Source organism: Nothoprocta perdicaria, unplaced genomic scaffold (genome assembly GCF_003342845.1).
Source record: "Nothoprocta perdicaria isolate Ctin4 unplaced genomic scaffold, notPer1 scaffold_110, whole genome shotgun sequence".
NCBI lineage: Eukaryota > Metazoa > Chordata > Aves > Tinamiformes > Tinamidae > Nothoprocta > Nothoprocta perdicaria.
In genome coordinates, this window is record NW_020454206.1 from 1,831,802 (window position 1) to 1,848,900 (window position 17,099).

At 41.6% G+C, this 17,099-nt stretch overlaps 2 protein-coding genes across 2 annotated transcripts in view; one reads left to right on the forward strand and one right to left on the reverse strand.

Moving 5' to 3' along the window:
* The window catches only part of WDFY4 (WDFY family member 4), a 103,229-nt gene that overhangs the window by 69,137 nt on the left and 16,993 nt on the right, over nucleotides 1-17,099 (forward strand). The window contains exons 44-50 of the mRNA XM_026050535.1: nucleotides 489-609; nucleotides 1,668-1,753; nucleotides 2,185-2,247; nucleotides 12,877-12,919; nucleotides 13,571-13,690; nucleotides 14,245-14,362; nucleotides 14,765-14,874. Coding sequence (XP_025906320.1) covers nucleotides 489-609; nucleotides 1,668-1,753; nucleotides 2,185-2,247; nucleotides 12,877-12,919; nucleotides 13,571-13,690; nucleotides 14,245-14,362; nucleotides 14,765-14,874 — 661 coding nt within the window. The remainder of the gene's footprint in view (nucleotides 1-488; nucleotides 610-1,667; nucleotides 1,754-2,184; nucleotides 2,248-12,876; nucleotides 12,920-13,570; nucleotides 13,691-14,244; nucleotides 14,363-14,764; nucleotides 14,875-17,099) is intronic.
* On the reverse strand, nucleotides 4,310-5,119 carry LRRC18 (leucine rich repeat containing 18). The gene has a single exon (XM_026050206.1). The coding sequence runs from the start codon at nucleotides 5,117-5,119 to the stop codon at nucleotides 4,310-4,312; it is 810 nt and encodes a 269-aa protein (XP_025905991.1).

Genomic DNA, 17,099 nt, shown 5'->3' on the forward strand with positions numbered 1-17,099 from the left:
ATGTAGAGAATCATAATTAATATTTGGCACACTGCTATCATGTTCATGTCTCATGATTTATTGATACTGATCAGTGTTGAAAATGAGTCTGTCAGACTTAGCTCTTTGCTCATACCATGTGTTCATGTGCAAAGCCCAGTGGGACAGTGAGTAACTCTCGTTTTTACTCCTGTCTGTTCTGCATCCGATTCTTTCTAAATCCAATATCAGTCAATTTGATCAGGTGACTTAGTCCCAGTCCAATCAATTCTTGTTGTTCTAAGGGACTTGTTCACTGTAGGCTTGGCTGTAGATAGCACATGGAGTGTGTACTGACCTAAAGTAGAAATTAATTGCTTCGTTATTAGCTAGTCAACTATTCAGCCTTGGACATCTTAGTGTTCTTACTGTTCTTTAGAAAGTTGTGAAAGATTTGTGTGTTCATGGGGGTTCTCATGGTGTTTATTTTCAAACTTCTCTGTTTTTCTTTTATTTTTTTCCTGTTCCAGCATCAGCGATCCGTTCATTTTCAACTTATGCCATAAGGATCATGCCCTGGGAGACCAGAGGTGTTCCCGTTATTCATATGATGACATAAAAGAGATTCACCTGATGCGTTTTCTTCTGCAGGTAGGCACTATCATGCTCACTCACTTGAGTGAAAGCTGCAACTGCAGTCCAAATGTAACTGAGAAATACTTGCACAATCTCTATTTAGGCTGCTGAGATTTCTTTGCTCATCTCCCAAAACAGTTTTGTTCCCATCACTGCTTCATTAGCCTTCAGTAATACAAACTGCTTCCTGTGTTCACCAGAGTGCTTAAGCATTCTCTCTGGAGTGCTTGGCTCATTACTTGTTTAGGCTGATAATGTTCTTCACAGTTTATCTCAAGATTTTTGAAAATAAGTCTTCAAGCCACTTTCCTATGTTTTGATCAAAACTCTCAGCAAGTGTTTGGTTTCCAGTAATACTCAGCTCCCATAGATTTCAGCAGATACAGTAACCCATTTACTGTGAGCCTTTTGAAATAACTTTCAGGTTAAGTCAACTGTGTATGTGTAAGTCACTTGTGAATCATAAGCATGAGCAGGGGATTTGAGTCTTCTTCTGTGATACCTCAAAACTATTCCACACCAGTGGCCTTGAACCTATTAGCTTTGTCAGTCCTGGGATGAGTCACATAAATGTTACAGGTGGAGCTGCCTGCTGCGTCAGAGCCTGTACTTCTAGAGCATTTTGGTATATACTAAAAAACAACTTGCTGATTTTGTTTGACAATAGTATGGCATTTTTTAAACAGGCATAACTTTTACCTGTTCAGTGGAATCTATTTTTGGAAGAAGGGATTTAAAACTTTAAAAATCATTCCAAGATTCACAAGATGAAAAAGATAATGCTGATAATGGTCTTGTGTGTATAATAGTCATCTGTGACTCTTTCCTATTTTACATTTATTTATGTATTCAGAATGGGCAATTTTAGTAGATAAGACTTTCTACAGAATATAGTCTGACCTAGTGGTTAGGGCAATTTGCAAGTTTTAGGCTAATTTCCCACTGGGAGCACTGAGGGGACCCCTCACAGTTGCTACAAAAGTCCTGAAGAATTGGACAGACAGTGATGATCTCCTTGCAGCACCAGGTTTTGCTCTGCAGATCTTCTTGCTCTAAATTATTTACCTTTCTAGGAGATCGCCTTGGAAATATTCTTCAAAAATGGCTACTCCAAGTTTCTTGTCTTTCATGACAGCGACAGAAATAAGATATTTAAGAGGTAATTGTTTCTTTTAATATCAAGGGAGTACCCAAGTCATGCTGTTGGTCTGCTACCCCAGCTTATCCTGGTTTCAGATGTCTAACTTGGACTTCCACCTGGGGGCAGGAGAGAGCACTTTGCTTTTTTTGGTTATTATTATTTTCAACTTTACTGCAGGTCAAGCAGTCACAGCCTTGTGTGTCAGTTTGAGGTCTAATTCAAGAAAGAAACTGAGCCTATGGGCGCTTTCTGAATACTGAATATCTACTTCTGTTGTGTTGTCTTGTACCTTTGCCTTGAGTCAGAATCTGTTTGTGAAATGATTTGGTGTTATTCAGGGTGGAGGTTGTTGTCAGAACATTGATATATATGTGTGTGTGTATATGTTAATGATTATATAAAATGTGGTGCAGGATATCTGCTAATTTTTTCTTGTATATTTCCTTCAGATTTTGTTCTTCCCAACCTAATTTGAAGTCCAAAGGCATAACAGAAGAGTCCTTGAATATAAGGTAAAACATGGGAAATGTTGAAGTCGGTAGATAACACCTATATAGTGTTTTCTTCAGTATGGAGATATGGAGAATGTTATGTAGCTAGTCAGCTACATAGCTGCTTAATTGCCTTCTTTATATGACTTTCTTGATTAACTCTATATAGATGGTTAGTGTGGGAAAGAGGCAGTCAGTGAGGCGAGGTTAGAGAGCTAATCCTTAATCCTTCTGTGTAAAGGTCTCTTTAGTGTGTGGTTAGGGTAGACAGTGACAGATGTACATGTGGATGTTTTGGCACTGTTCATAGCATCTGTGCAATGGAGATTCCAACTGTTTGTCCTGCACATTTACCACTGCAGGGAAAGCAAATTTTCTTGCACAAGTGGGACATGTTTGAGAGCATGCGCTGTACTGACCATGAGTTACTTTTATGACTTGTAACTCTTATTAAGTTGTAGTTCTGAGAAAGGCTGCCCTAAGCACCGAACTGGCATGTTAGGTGTTTCTGGGAGATGTGCTTCCCTTTACCAAGCTCCACTCTGGGAACTGAAGGACTGAGAACTTGACGAATTTCCTTTGTCGCTGTTGGCATGCTGGATCTACTTCTGAGTCAGAATTTATGGGTAGCACAAGGGGTTGCTTTCTGGTCTAAGGAACAAGGTCTGTCTCCCCTAACATCTCAACCCTTCCTGCTGAGCCAAGATTAAGGTCTTAGCCCAGACATGCCACTGATAATTGCGAAGGTGAGAGACATGGAACGAGGAAATGATCTACTCAGAGTAGCCTATGATACTGAAATAGTAGAATTTCTGGGAAATCCCTTACCAGTTTTCCCTCTTGATCACTGGGGATGAAGTACAGAAATTTTGACTTCCAGTCTCTACTGTAGCCATTTAAAAATGATAATGGGCTATTACTGGATTATTGAGTGCTTCGCCCCTGGCATTTTGTTTTTCATTTAAATATACTTACATCTCTACCATCACCATATGTTGCTGTGGCCACGACCAGCACTATCTTGCGCAATGCTTGACTGCTTTGACAATGTGCTCATTGCATCTGTATATTGTTGTGTCTAGGCTGTCAGCGCTCTGTGTGATCTGAGCAAGTGAACGTGTACACTCGGGTGCATGCATATGAGGAGAAGGCTAGAATTACTGTGGGGATACCAGACTTGATGTCATCAATTCACCCAATGACATTTGGGTCTTGAAAGAAAGTGATCAGGAACAGGAAGCCACTGCCTATGTAACATGCTCAGGAACTTTCAAAAGAAGCATTTTTTTCTCTCCTTTTCTCTGTTGACCTTCCTTGAAGGGAGACTCAGAAGTAGGGAAAATGCAGTCAGGACAAGTAGTGGTCACAATTGTGCTGTGTGCTTCAGATAGCATTGTATGTGGCCACCGTGGTACCATGTGTTCCCCTGAATCCTCGGTAATTTGCTTCTGCAGCGTTTGGCCCCTTGATAGCAACCAGTAGCATAAGCTGTTCAGCTTTGCACGTTATAATTGTACTGCTTAGTTATTCTGGTGCCAGACAGCCCTGCTTGAGAGTGCATTTGTGGCTACTGCCTCTGAATTAGAACTGGCTCGTGGCTGCTCTGCCAAGGGCACCAATCTGAGACTCTCTGAGCCAGTCTTGAAGGTGTGTTCCTTGTCCTCCAAAAGGTATTCATGGAGACTCCTTCTGTTGTTTCTCACCCTGTGAAAATGAATGGCTAATGTGTGGGGCTCAGTGGTAGCAGTGGAGTTGGTTAAAAGAAAAGAAAAATCCACAACAAAACTTTCTGAAGATCCCTTCACTGAACATATCACTGTATTTCTTCCTCACACCTACCTCAAGCCTGAGACTAAGGAAACCACCGGATGTCTTGTAGGAACAGGCGTGGATGCTTGCAAATTGTCCTTCTGATGAATTCTTTCCCAAGTACACATCTGTTTCAGTTGTTTTGGATGTAATTTTTGAGACTATGCAGATCTGTTCCTAAAACTGAGCAAGTCTCTAAATGAAGAGAGCTGCAGGAAGATATAAACAGGAGGACAGATGTTTATTACCTTGGGCTGTATTTTATGAGGCAGCTCTAGGGAGTGCCTTGGTGAATACCAGAGATGCTTGCGTCTTGTCTCCATTGTTCTTGGTTCTCCTTTGCAGTGGAATTGGGTGTAATTAGGGAACTGAAATTTGGCTTCTTTGAGGGGCTGGGTATTGTGTTCTTTATCTTGTTCAGCTTGTCTCTTTCGTCCTGACATATCTTCAGGCAGGAACAGCACAGGTCTTTCTCTTGCACTAAGTAAAGAGTTTCTGTGCGTTTTATGGAGTCAACAGGCTCTTCTGGTTGAGTTGGGTCAGGAAAAGGGTTTCTCTTCACATTCAGTTTCTTGAGCTTGGGGAGCTTTGCCACACTGTTTGGAATGGCAGTCAAGAAGTTGTCAAAGAGGCTTACTTCCTTCAGTTCCTTCAAGGCCCCAAGGGTGGTGGGGATGTTATCAAGACGGTTCAAGCCAAGGTTAAGAGTGCGCAAGTTCTTGAGGAGGTTCAGTTCCACTGGCAGATTTTTGGTGGTCAGCTTGTTGTTGCTTAGGTTCAGGTAGGCGAGGTTTTGGAGTCTTCCTATTCCCTCAGGCAGCTCCTCGAGCTGGTTACTGTGCAGGTCCAGCCAGCGCAGTTTCTCGAACCTCTGGATGCTGTCTGGGATCTTTTTTAACATGTTTCTGCTCAAATCAAGTTCATCCACATCATCCAGTTTCAGAATGCACTTGGGGAAGGTGGTGATACCCATCTTGCTTAAGTCAAGACGGCGCCTTCCATCAAAAGTGATCCTGATGGAGTTTTTGGCAGTTTTCAAAGTGATCCTTTTCCCTTTCTGACCTTTTGCTTTTCCCTTGGCCATTTTTCTGAGAGAGAGAGGTGAACCAAATTGTGTGGATGGAGCCTTTGAAAGCAGTAGTTGTTACTCCCTAATTCAAAACAAAACAATGATTTAGTCAGAAATGAGCAAATGACCACTGGACTTTTGAGAAGTTTTTTTTTTCTTTTTTTTTTCCTCCTGAATCAGGACTTTTTAGTACTGGAACAGCAACTCTTCTCAGAAGTGTTGTGAATTGGTGAAATAATGATCTACAATGCGAGTGTAATATGCAGTAGAATAATAGTGTATTACAGTGCAATGCAAGTATTACAAGGTAAAATTGCAAGTATTACAAGAGGGAGAAATTTGCTTTCATCTCTAGTTACTGGTTTGAGCCCAGCATGTAATGAAGCTAAATGAAATGTGTTATCATTCATTAGCTGTTTGAGGACCTGAATGAAATGTCTTGTGGATCTCAATCCAGTCCTTGGGGACTCACTAAGAGAATCTATCCAAAATCATTCTCATTCTACCAGACCAAGAGGCTGGTTGGCTGCTTTCTATGCACACTTGGCATCTGCGGGTAGGTTGGTTAAGGGACTCAGGATCTGGACTCTGTCCTATCTGTCAGTTAAATGTTTAGACCAGGCCATTAGGTGTTTAGCTTTAACTGACTCCTCTAAAACATGGTTTGGGCTCCCAGGTTTACCAGCTCTGCTTACAGTCCATGCTCTACTGCAGGGCTGACTGCAACAGCCTGTCAGTGCTGGGCTGCTTAATGATATGTTAAATGTGACTCAGCTGCCTTCTCTGTCCTGTATTCAAGGACACACTCTGGAAACTCTTATTCTGTGTTTCCACACATGCTTTGGGAAGGATGATTTGCGTCCTACCCTCAAAACACACGCGTAGGTGCTCTGGTCATGCTCTGGACTCACTCTAGTGCTAAGCCTGTGCTAGGTCCTTTGTTAAACTGAGGCCTGTGTGAATACAATTAATTGTAATTCAGGATTGGAGAAATTGCCTCCAAGATGGAAGGTCATCAAATAAAGCTAATAGTTATGGCAAGTGACACAGGCAACGAGCTGACTTCCTCAATCCGGAGGCTGATGTGTGTGCCAGGCAGAGCAGAGTTTACAGCGGGTTACAGCTGGCTAAGCTCGGCATGGTCTGTGTGCTCTGCCGTTTGATCGTGGAGTCAAATCACAGCTTTGATGAATGCTTGTTTGGGACAAAATATGGATTTGTCTACAACACACTTCTCGATTGGAAAGGCATCATTACAAACCCTTCAGGCTTTTTAGCTACTCATTAATCATGTGCAAGTACATGAAGGGGAAGCTCAGGCTACAGATAAGGCATTTGAGCTTTCCAGTCGCATAGCCAGTCACAAAATAATGCAGCAGCAAGGGGGATGTGTGCCAGTTACCTCCTGCCCTTGTAGGTGCTCCTACAATGAGGCAGATGCTGCAGAAAGTCCTGGAAGTAGCATGGTAGGGTCAGTCTTACTGAAACTAGCCCCTGAGTCAAAAATTCAATCTTTCTATTATTCTTCTAAATTAAATATGTGAAATCTCTTTATGTTTACCAATCCCCCATTTAATCGGTCACCAAATTAACTGGAAGCTTCTCACTCTTTCCTGTATTTATCCTTACAGTGCCTCTGGAACAGAGAGTAGCTGGGGAATTCAGGCAAAGAAATGCTCTGTAGTGCCAAGTTAAGCATTCTCTGCCCATGTGGATGCGAGTGTTTATGATTTGCCCAGAATTGCTCAGCATGTTCTGGGTATCAGATAGCATTTAAACCAAAACAGAACCTCAAAGAAGGAAACCCCCCAAAAATGGTTTCTCAGTTACTTTAAAGAACTGATGTAAGCCTCAAATTGGCATTGTAGGAGACAGTGCATCCTGTGTAAGCCAGAGGGCTCTGGCAGCTCACCTGAGTCCCTTTCTGGGCCTGATGGGAGCTGCCTAACACTTTGGCAGGGTGGAAAGAGGCTTTTTGGGCTTCCTGCTTCCTTCAATTGAAGCGAATCTGATGATTTTTGGGTCCAACATTTTTGCCTGTATGACCTTGCCTTTTTTTTTTTTTTTGGTTGAGAAAGTTAACACACATTGAACATCTTGGTAAATCAGTGAGTGTTTTCAACCAGGAATGCATTAAAAAAATGGAGGGAGAGTCTCCAAGAAAAAGCATTTTTTAAATTTTTTTTAACTTAAAAATAAAACATCCTTAGGACTCTCAGGAAAAGATTTTGTTTAATACCTGGTGTGTTTTTTTGTTTTGTTTTTAAACTTTTAAGTGAAAATACAGGGGAAACGTTTTCTTTGATCCAGAACAGATTTATATTCTCTTTTTCATGCTAGGTAGCCAAAACCCAGCTCTCTGTGAATGCTGTCTCCCAGGGCTGGTGTTAGCTGTTTCTCTCCAGACCTGGATCGCTAGAGGGAGCCCGCTGTAGAGAGCTGAGGGCCACACGCAAGGCTGCGGGTGAGGGATAATAGGATATTTTAACATTTTGGGCACTTCTGTCAATGGCCTGCACTGAGTTGTGGCACAGCTTGGAGTTTTCAGAGAGTTAAGAAATCCAAGTTAACAGATCAATTTAAATTCTTTGAAGAGAGCAGAATAATATAGGCCTTTGTGTATGATGCACTGTATAATAGCCAGACTTGAAAGATACTTGACTACCTGAAGGTAAGGTCAGGTCTCAGATTTTTAAAAATCTTGACCTTGGACTTCTAAGATAATCAGGAAATATAGATCTCTAGGGGAATACTCACATTTTCCAAGTGCTCTTTCCTTTGGGTTAAAAGTAGGAGGCAAGTTTCTAACTAACTTACAAAAAGGTGATTTTTAAGCCTGGAGATGGAATTGAGTTCTGCAGAAACACTGCGACACACTGGGCAGCTCAGAAGGAAGGAGCAGGTCTCCTGTGTGTGTCTGTATTAATTATCAACGTTTCTCAGGGCTGTAGCTGGAGATAATGGAGCTTACTTAGCTCTGCCTCATTTTCTTTAGCTCTGCATAAGAGGGCTCCAGTTCGGTAGCCACTGATATTAAAAATTCAGGAATCACAGGAGCCTTCCTAGCTGTAAATGTTAATTACTCCTGCTCTGTCTCATGCTCATGATGCATCTCCTGGGTGAGCAATGGGAGGGGTACATGAGTACCCCACTGTCTGCGCAGTAATGATGCCAAGAGGGAGCTCTTTAACAGTTCTCTCCTCCCCTCTGCCCAGGTTCATCCCTCAAGTTGGTGGTGGGCCCAACGGTGCTGTCTTAGCAGGTGGCAAACTCTCCCTCAGAAAGACATTGACTAGAAACTGGCCTCTTTAGAAGCTCTTTTATCCATGCTTGATCATGTCTTTGGTCTGGATTGCACTTTGAAAAGGCCAGAGCTTTAGGAGTATTTCACAACCATAGAACTTTGAGGCTGACCTAAGGCAGAAAGGAAGAGAAAATCTAGGTCTATGGCATCATCTGCTCTGTAGTGTTGCTTGTTATTGAACACTGCAGGAAGGGAACAGATCCTTAAGCGCTAGGATTAGTGTCTCTTTGAAGCAAGGAATGTCTGTTTACACTCATGTGCAAGGACCTATCACGACCCACGGTATCTTGGGCCTGCCATAAGGAGATCTGGTGCCAAAAAAACCATAGATTTTGACCTTGATACATCTCTCTCATCTGAATCTTTCTTCACCCTTTCTTTACATAGCGCATTCAGGAAGAGAACAGGCCTTCTGCCCACAGCCCCACTTGGCTGGCTCAGGATCTCCCACCTTGTGGTTCTCCCTGCACCAAAAATCCCACAGAACCTTCAGCTCCCTTCTGCTTGAACCAAACTGGTGAAAAAAGTTTCCTCTTGGAAAAAATCTTTTTTCTGGGAAATCCAAAGGGTTGATTTGAAGCATAGCTCCCTTGCTATGCTTCCCTCTACCTTGCTTTTGTTCTGAACCCTGCTGTATTCTTTCTGCACTGATTTTAGTTGAGGCCTCTTAAGACAGTGTTGGTGTTGAGGTGGTGCTGCAGTGGGTGTGAAGTGGCAGGCAGCGACGTTCCCCAAGCCTTGGGCACCCCTTTCCTGCCAGTGGGCTGCACCATGGGCTTGCCCAGCGCAGCAGAGCTATGTGTGCTCTGCACCTCTGAGCTGCACTCCTGTTTACATAGGGGCTGCCTCTATAGAAACCTGCATATCTGCAGGTATCTGCCTCTATAGAAAAACTTGCATAGCTGCATACATAGCTTAAAACAGGCTTTGATGCAGCTAGTGATTTTGAAGGAAGCAAAGCACATCCAACTAGGCTAGGGTTTTATTTCCCTGCTCACAAGCCTGTTACAATTGCTTTGTTGTTAGATACGACCTATTATGGAAGAGAGATTAATTCCCTGACTTAAATCAGCCTGTTAGACTCTTACTAACAGGCTGATTTGAACTAAATTCTGCATAAGATCTTACCGGTTAGCAGCTAGGAAGACTTAAAAGCCGAGGTGCAGGTGTCACAAGCTGGCATTTTTTCAGGAGCGTGGGATGAGCCTCCATGGTCTGTTACTGTGCAGTCATCCTCAGTCTACTCTTCTCTGGATAACGTATTAGTCTTTGTGTTGGTAAGCAAACCCCTTGGAGCAGGCGAGTAGAAGACAATTTCCTTTTCACAGACCTGTAAATTTAAAACCTTACTTCCTTGAAAGAAAGTGGCAGCCCTTCAAGAAACTATTGCCAATGTGAGTGAAAAAGGAGGACTGAAAAGGTCTTCCTTTTTTCTTTTCAGCTCTCCTTCTGTAGCCTGTGAAACTTGTGTTCCTAAGTAACAGGGATCCCAGGTCCTTGGAGATGATTAGCATAACATTTGGTTCCAGCATGCAAGTTCAGGCGGGAGGGAAACAAACAGGACTGCATGAAGTTCCTGGAAGTGTTAGCTCATCTGGCCCTCATTAGCAGTTGTTTATCTTAACTGTTGATTTTAATCATTGGGCTATTTCACTTCTCTTGGCTGCAGCGCACTGCAAGAAACTTGCAAGTTATTTTAGATGTCACAACATTTGTGACTCTTAGTATGTGCCAGCTTGGGTGGATATGAATACAGGAGGGGAGATTCTGCAATGCAGTAGAGGATGTGAGGTGCAGGTTGGATAAATCCATCTGTGACTCCCTAACAGAGTTTAGTTTCTGTTGCTCTGCCTCCCTGAGAAAGGGTTTGCTGTTTTATCATGTGAATTTGTGGGGATTTGTCTCTATGGCATATAAAGCATCTCTGTAGCTTTAGTAACTGTCTGCAGTACTTTTGAAGCAGAAAGTCACCTTGGCAAGTAAACACGTGTCATTCTGTCATTCAAGCAGTGCTCTAAAACTTTGAGGGGGCTCCTTCCTTCCCTGCTTTGGGATGGCGTTGTTGCTCTGAGCCAAGCAGATGCAGCTCAGGGCACTGCTGTCAGGTCTGCTGATGCTACCACCTTTGTGTTGGGAATGAAAATAAACTACACTAATGATTTGTTCAGAATGCTACAGAAACGCAGCAGTGCTCTTCCTTGGTTAAGAGAGCACAAGGCATGGAGCATGTCTGTGGTATAGTCCTACTTGAATATTTTTCTTATTTAGATATTTTTGTTGCATCTCTTTTTTTTTTTTTTTTTTTGAGACATAGTGTAATGTTACCTGTAAACTTGTATGTTGAAACAAGAAGGACGTTGCACTTTTGCTCAAACGTAATATAATCTGTCACTTTTGAGAGTGATTATAGTGCAAAGAGTGATTATAGTGCAAAGAAAGCTGTCATTCTGCTTGACCTCTACTTTCCCAAGTTTGAAATTGGGTTGTGGTTTATCATAAAGTGGATTTCCTTCAAAATTCCTTGCAAGTGCAATGATTCTTTAAGAAAAGTTGCTTGAGGGAGAACCTCAGCCCTGTTTTGCAGACTTGGTATGTCTGAAAATGGAAGACAAAGCTGCCTAAAAATACCTTATAATAGTAAGATATACAAACATTGCTCTTGGGTTTCTGTAGCTGTACCCTCTCTTGGAGTTTTTTCCAATGAGCCTTTTCCTTTTTATTTTAAGCACTTACTGCTGTTGTATGGCTCCCGTTGTGGATATACTTGGAGCTTTTGCTGTGCTGGCCAGAGAGGTGTTGGCTGGAGAAATGTTGTTTGTTTATAGATCCCTAGGGAAAAGGGAGAAATACCTGCAGTGTGTTCTGAGCTCTTGTGAAGGAACAAGGGAGAAAGCAGAATTCCAGATCTCTGGGGCCTTGGAAGGAACTTCCTGTGTGGTCCTCTGAGAAACAGAAGGGTGGATTTTAGAGGGAATTTGCCGCATTTGTCCCTGCATGTTAACGTGATATGGTGGACACATTGGCCCCTCTGAGTTACATAGTGACTTCCAAGGTCAGCAAAGTGAGGATTGTCTTGACACTTGGAGAGCCCTCCCTAGCAGTTCAGGCCTACGAACAAGAATAGTTTCAGTAGAGCATAATAGCACACCCAGTTTTTAATATATGTTGTGTGTTCACATAACATACATGGAGGTTGGGACAGGTTAGTCCTCTGTGGATTGTTTAGTTGACTGTTATGATGCTCCCACTCTAAAATGTTGGAGAGAAAAGTAGCTGAACAGACCTACACATTATATAACTCACTGCCTATGAACTCTGTTACAAATGTAAAAAAAAAAAAAGGGGGTAATTTTTGTGGGTCTATCTGCCACTGTGAAAAGGGAAGAACCTAATCTGATCCCTGTGGGAGAAGCACCTTCATACAAGCATTCTTCATTCAACACCAGGAATCCTGCTCTTTCCATTCCAGATGCTCTGCATGAGTTGCAAATGTTTGTTTGAGGTTTTAGAAAAGTCAGGAGTGTAAAGCTCTCTGAAATCTACATAGAGGATGAGGACTGTATTGCAAACGTTAAGTGCTCGTGATGTCTTAGTTTCCACTTCAGAATTTCCCCATTGAGTTATATGTGGCTCAAAAACTGGGGTGCAACACTGCTAAATTGCACTCTAGTCAATAGACTTTTTCCTGTTTTTTACCTTGTGCAACTGAAAGCATCATCTAATCAATTTTTAGGACAGAGTCTAGGTGCTATTTTCCAGTGTCTGATATGGATGATCCCTTTATGTGTTTCCTGGTTGCTGTAAACATAATTGATGTGTCTTATATACTTGGAGGAAGTAGGCAAAGCTGGAGAATTGCAGACCATGAGATAAAATTGTTCCTGGGTTTTGCATTTTCATGAGGAAGGTTATTCCTTAGGCTGTATAATCCCTTCTTTCTGAGAGGGAGCCGAAGCAAGAAATAAAATACTGGGCTACATGTACAATTAGTATTTATCCCTAATGTACACTGTTAGCTGAAAAACGGGGGAATAGGCAGCGAAATAATGATACATGATTATAAGAGTTAGTACAGAACAATTTACTACTGCAAATTCAATAAAACTGTAATGGTCCTAGACCATTTAGGTTTTTGAGGCTGCTTTAAGATTAGCTTTGTGGTTTTCTAGTATGGTCCTGTACGGACCATGAGGCAGCAGCTAGTTATTCATGTAGCAGTTTTATAATCTATGGCCCTATGTCTTATGTATGGTCTGTGAAACCTGTGCCCTCCATCACTAACCTAACCAATGACAGTGATTTTGGAGTAATTTGATCCATGATGAAACATAAAACTTGTCCTAGTGTAGACAATTTCTTGTTTGTCAAGGATGAAAATGGGGAACAAGGGGGCATTGCACAGATCACGAGTGTGTTAACTCTCTTGTTCTGAAGCAGATTATTTCAATCAAATATTTGTTTTGCACAGGAAACACACAGGAGGGGAAAAGACAATGCTCCAGAAATGGCAGGTAAAATAAGTCTTGATTCTATATGGAAAAGTGAAAAATTCAGCACCTGTCTGTGTGTCTGTATTCAGGCATGCATGTTTGTGCTTCAAAGCATAAGTTGTTCTCTCAGTGTTTGAAGTGAGGATATTGGCAAGAGCAGAATATTTGCATCCTGTTATTGCAGAGGCTTTTGTTCCTCCTACTGAGAAAGATATGGTGCTGCTGTCTAGCAAACGAGGAGTGATCATTTGCACATTTTTAAGCTTCACAAAAAGCCTCTCTAGTTGAAGACTACCTAGTCACAGATCGTATGTTAAAGCAAATCTGATAGACTGTTGTCTGGGATGTACTGTTATGGAGATTGCATATGTTTTGCTTGTAAATTGGGAGAAAATTTTTGCAGATACAGTGTAAAAGCACTGGACAATTATAAACAAATGCTAAAGGTTTGAGGAAGAGCCAAAAAAAAAAAAAAAAAAAAGAGGTTCTGATGAGTGGACTATTTTACAAGAAATATTGTGCCAAGGAGAATGGCAGTGGCTGACTGATTATACTGATTATACTTCTTGTCCTAGTGAAAAGGGGAAGCACAGAGCTCTCAGCATGACTCTGCTGCATGATCTCCAGGCGTGAACATAGGAGGTTTTGATTGTTGTTTCTTTATCTTGGCAGAAGAGGGAGATCAGTAACTTTGATTACCTCATGTACCTGAACACACTGGCTGGCCGCAGCTACAATGACTGCATGCAGTATCCTGTGTTTCCATGGGTCCTTGCTGACTATCACTCCCAGGTAGGTGCTTGAAACTTTGCAGTATATTTCCTGCTATGATAGTAGCCTGATGTTTTTTTCAGTGATGGCACTCAGGCAGAGGGGTCTAAATCAAACATTCAAAATTAAGATAGTTTGAACCAGGCCTGTTCTTTATATTCTTTATGTTAGCAAGGCAGGATGCTGATACTTTCTGCCTTAGTAAGGTGGGTGAACATCAGTTAAATGCACTCCTAGTTAGGGGCAGGCTGTATCCACTCAGCAGGGAAATAAAGACAGGCATCTGTGACTCTTGACAGGGCAGGTTTGCAAGAGAGCTCTTGTGAACAGTTTGTAACTTGTCCAGTCCTTTATTGAGTTTTGAACATTTTCTTTAAGTGACACTCCTTGCCACTCTGTTTCCATAATCTCTTCCCAGTTCTACACATGGCTGCAGTTAGAACTGAATCTGTGGCCTTCTTGAATAGATGAAACTCCCAGTGCAGCCTTGCCACTGTCAGTATCATTGAGTTTGTAATGATATTTGAGACTCCAAGAATGTTAAGCTTGCGCCTCTGCTATATTTTGCTTTTCAGACTCTGGACCTTACTAATCCTCATACGTTTCGGGACTTGTCAAAGCCCATGGGAGCTCAGACTGCAGAGAGGAAACGCAAGTTCATCCAGCGTTACAAGGAGGTAGAAAAGAGTGAGGGTGAGTGATTTTAAACACTATTATATATCAAATGTTTGAGGTCTGTCAGACGCTTTGTGATACTGGTGAATCCTGTTTGAAAATGATCCTCCAAAGACTTTACAAAACTATAGCTAAGCATGCCAAGGAAACTCTTGTATTTCTAGACACAGGGCGATTGAGGGTTTAAAGGCAAGTGACTCCTATAGAGCACTACCTTCTTATTGCCTTTTGCACATAAGAGAATACAGAGATGGTGGTAACTGCACATTAAATGAATGTATGTAAGGTGTGCTTTTACTCACAGATTTTTGGAGATACCTGTTTCCAAGACCTGCTCCTTGCTTAGTTCTGTGATAACAGGATGTTATGGACTTGAAGTGGTTAAATATTGCAATGAAACCTGATTTGTTCAACTTCTAGGAGACTTGTCAGCCCAGTGCCATTACTGTACCCACTATTCATCAGCAATTATAGTAGCATCTTACTTGGTCCGAATGGAGCCGTTTACACAGACCTTCTGTTCCCTGCAGGTAAGGGGGCAAGGCATTTGGCTTCTCTCCTACACACCTTGTTATGAACCACAGAGCACATGGTGCTAGCTGGCTAATAAAGAGAGATTATTTCTTTTGACATTTTGTGTGCCATCTGTGGACACTGGACTCATTGAAGACTCTATCCTGTATCTGCTGAATTCATTGAAATACTTGAATTGGAGCAGGATTAATGCCTACTTTTTTCTGTGGGTTTTTTTTTTTTTTAGTTCTTTGTTCTGTGTATTATTTTGAGGTGGTGCTGGGATTGTTTTGAGGGAGAAAGATTCTTTAGTTTTGATCCTGGAATACAAATTTTAGAAAGCTCAGGCACATAAACACCTAGACAGCATCTTCCTACTTCTCTGAACCTTAGCCTCTGTCCCTGGCATGAAATCTGCCTGTCTGCATGGAGCCGTGTTAGAGGTAGCCTCATTAGGATACTGCACTTCTCAGAATACTGTACACCCAGTGAGGGTTGGCCATATCTCCTGCAGCTCTCCAAATGGTTTCTGTTATTCTCGTCTTATTTTCTTTTTGCTTTCTAAATGAACTAGTACAAATAAAGCACTGTGCTAATTAAGTAATAAGCCCTATGATATTGGCTGTTACCAGCAGTAGATGATGGGTTAGTGAACCACCTGAGGCAATGCTTACCATGGCACTCTGTGAGCCATATGTTAGCTGCAGTCATGAATGACTGTGGAACAGCTATTGCTGTTGTAAACAGCACAGGCTGCTCCATCTCGCTGGCACGATTTTTCTGCATAACAAGTCCCCAGTCTGAGTGGCTGCTTTGCAACTGTGTTTATGGGTGTTTGGCAGAGAGCTGACATCTCAGTGGATAGTTGCATTCAAAGGGTACTGAGACCCAAAGCACTGAAAACTTTGTCTGGAGATAGACTAAAATTACTGACTGATTTTTTCCTTCTCATTCCTTTGCTCTTATGTTGCTGCATGTTCAGCTGAGCCCCTGACTCAGCAAGTCCCTCACCCACCAACCACCTCCCTTAGTCAGTAATGTCCTGGACTTCCTTCCAGCAGTTGGTCTCAGCACTGCCCAAAAGCAGCAAGGGATCCTGTATGAGGTGTCCCTGCTGTCAAGGTGCTCCAGGACCTCATGCCCTTGATGATTAGCGACACCTGCATTTTTTTTAAAACCCCAGGTTTTATCCCTGTTTGTTTATACATTAATGTTGCATTTCAGCTAAACAGTATCTTCTTTACTGGTGTGTTTTTTCTGAAGTACTTATCAAGAATAGGGTACTTACCATTTGTCTTGTTGCTGATTCCAGAACGGTCATTTAAACACAGTTTGCAAATACAGGTAACATTTTCGACATCTCTGAGGGTAAATCTGCACCTTCATAAGCATCTCTGAGAAACTTTGAGCTCCTTGGGTTTAAAGCACCATCAAGACTCAGCGATGCTTAGATTTGTAAACATAAGGAGAACCAGCTTGTCTCCAGAGATCACTTTGACTAGTTGCTTTGTATATACCCTGCTGAACTGTAGTTTTTAAAAGCTTACCTGTATCCCTGATCACTGCCTTGCAAGCTATTGACTTGCATTCTAAAGGCATAAAGCAATTCTGGATTCTACTTTTCCCTTTCAGTGCAGGTTTTGCATTCATAGAGAAAGAAACTCATTAATTCTGATATAAATATATGCAAATAAATTTATTAATATAGGAAATGGGAAAATCAGTTATTGCTTCCTTTATAAATAATACAGGCTTAAGTTTTAAAGATATTACTTTTCCCTAAAATGAATTAGACAGCCAGGGAAAAAATCACATTTTTTCGTGGTGGTAATATCTTTAACCAGATTTGTTGCGCTAACAGCATTTCCTATGTATATATTATTTTTATTTAATACAGGTAATCTTTTTATTACAAATCATATTGTTTCTCAGGAGATTACCATCAGCTCTCATAAAAGCCACAAAAAAAGATGAAAAAGCATCACTCACTACCAGACACAGCATGCTGTGTGCAGATTAAATATACAAAACCCTTTAATATGCTTCAATGAGGTACTTGTTAACTGTTGATTTATTTATAGTCCTCCTTCTACTCTGTTTTAATTTTGCTTTGAATTTGACTCCAAGGGTCCCTGCCTAACAGTGATCAAGAGCAAGATGACCTTGTACATCAGGTTAATTCCAGCTTGGCTTTTTTGTGTAATTTTAGCCACTTTTTCACTTAGCCCCTTGAGTGAAAAAG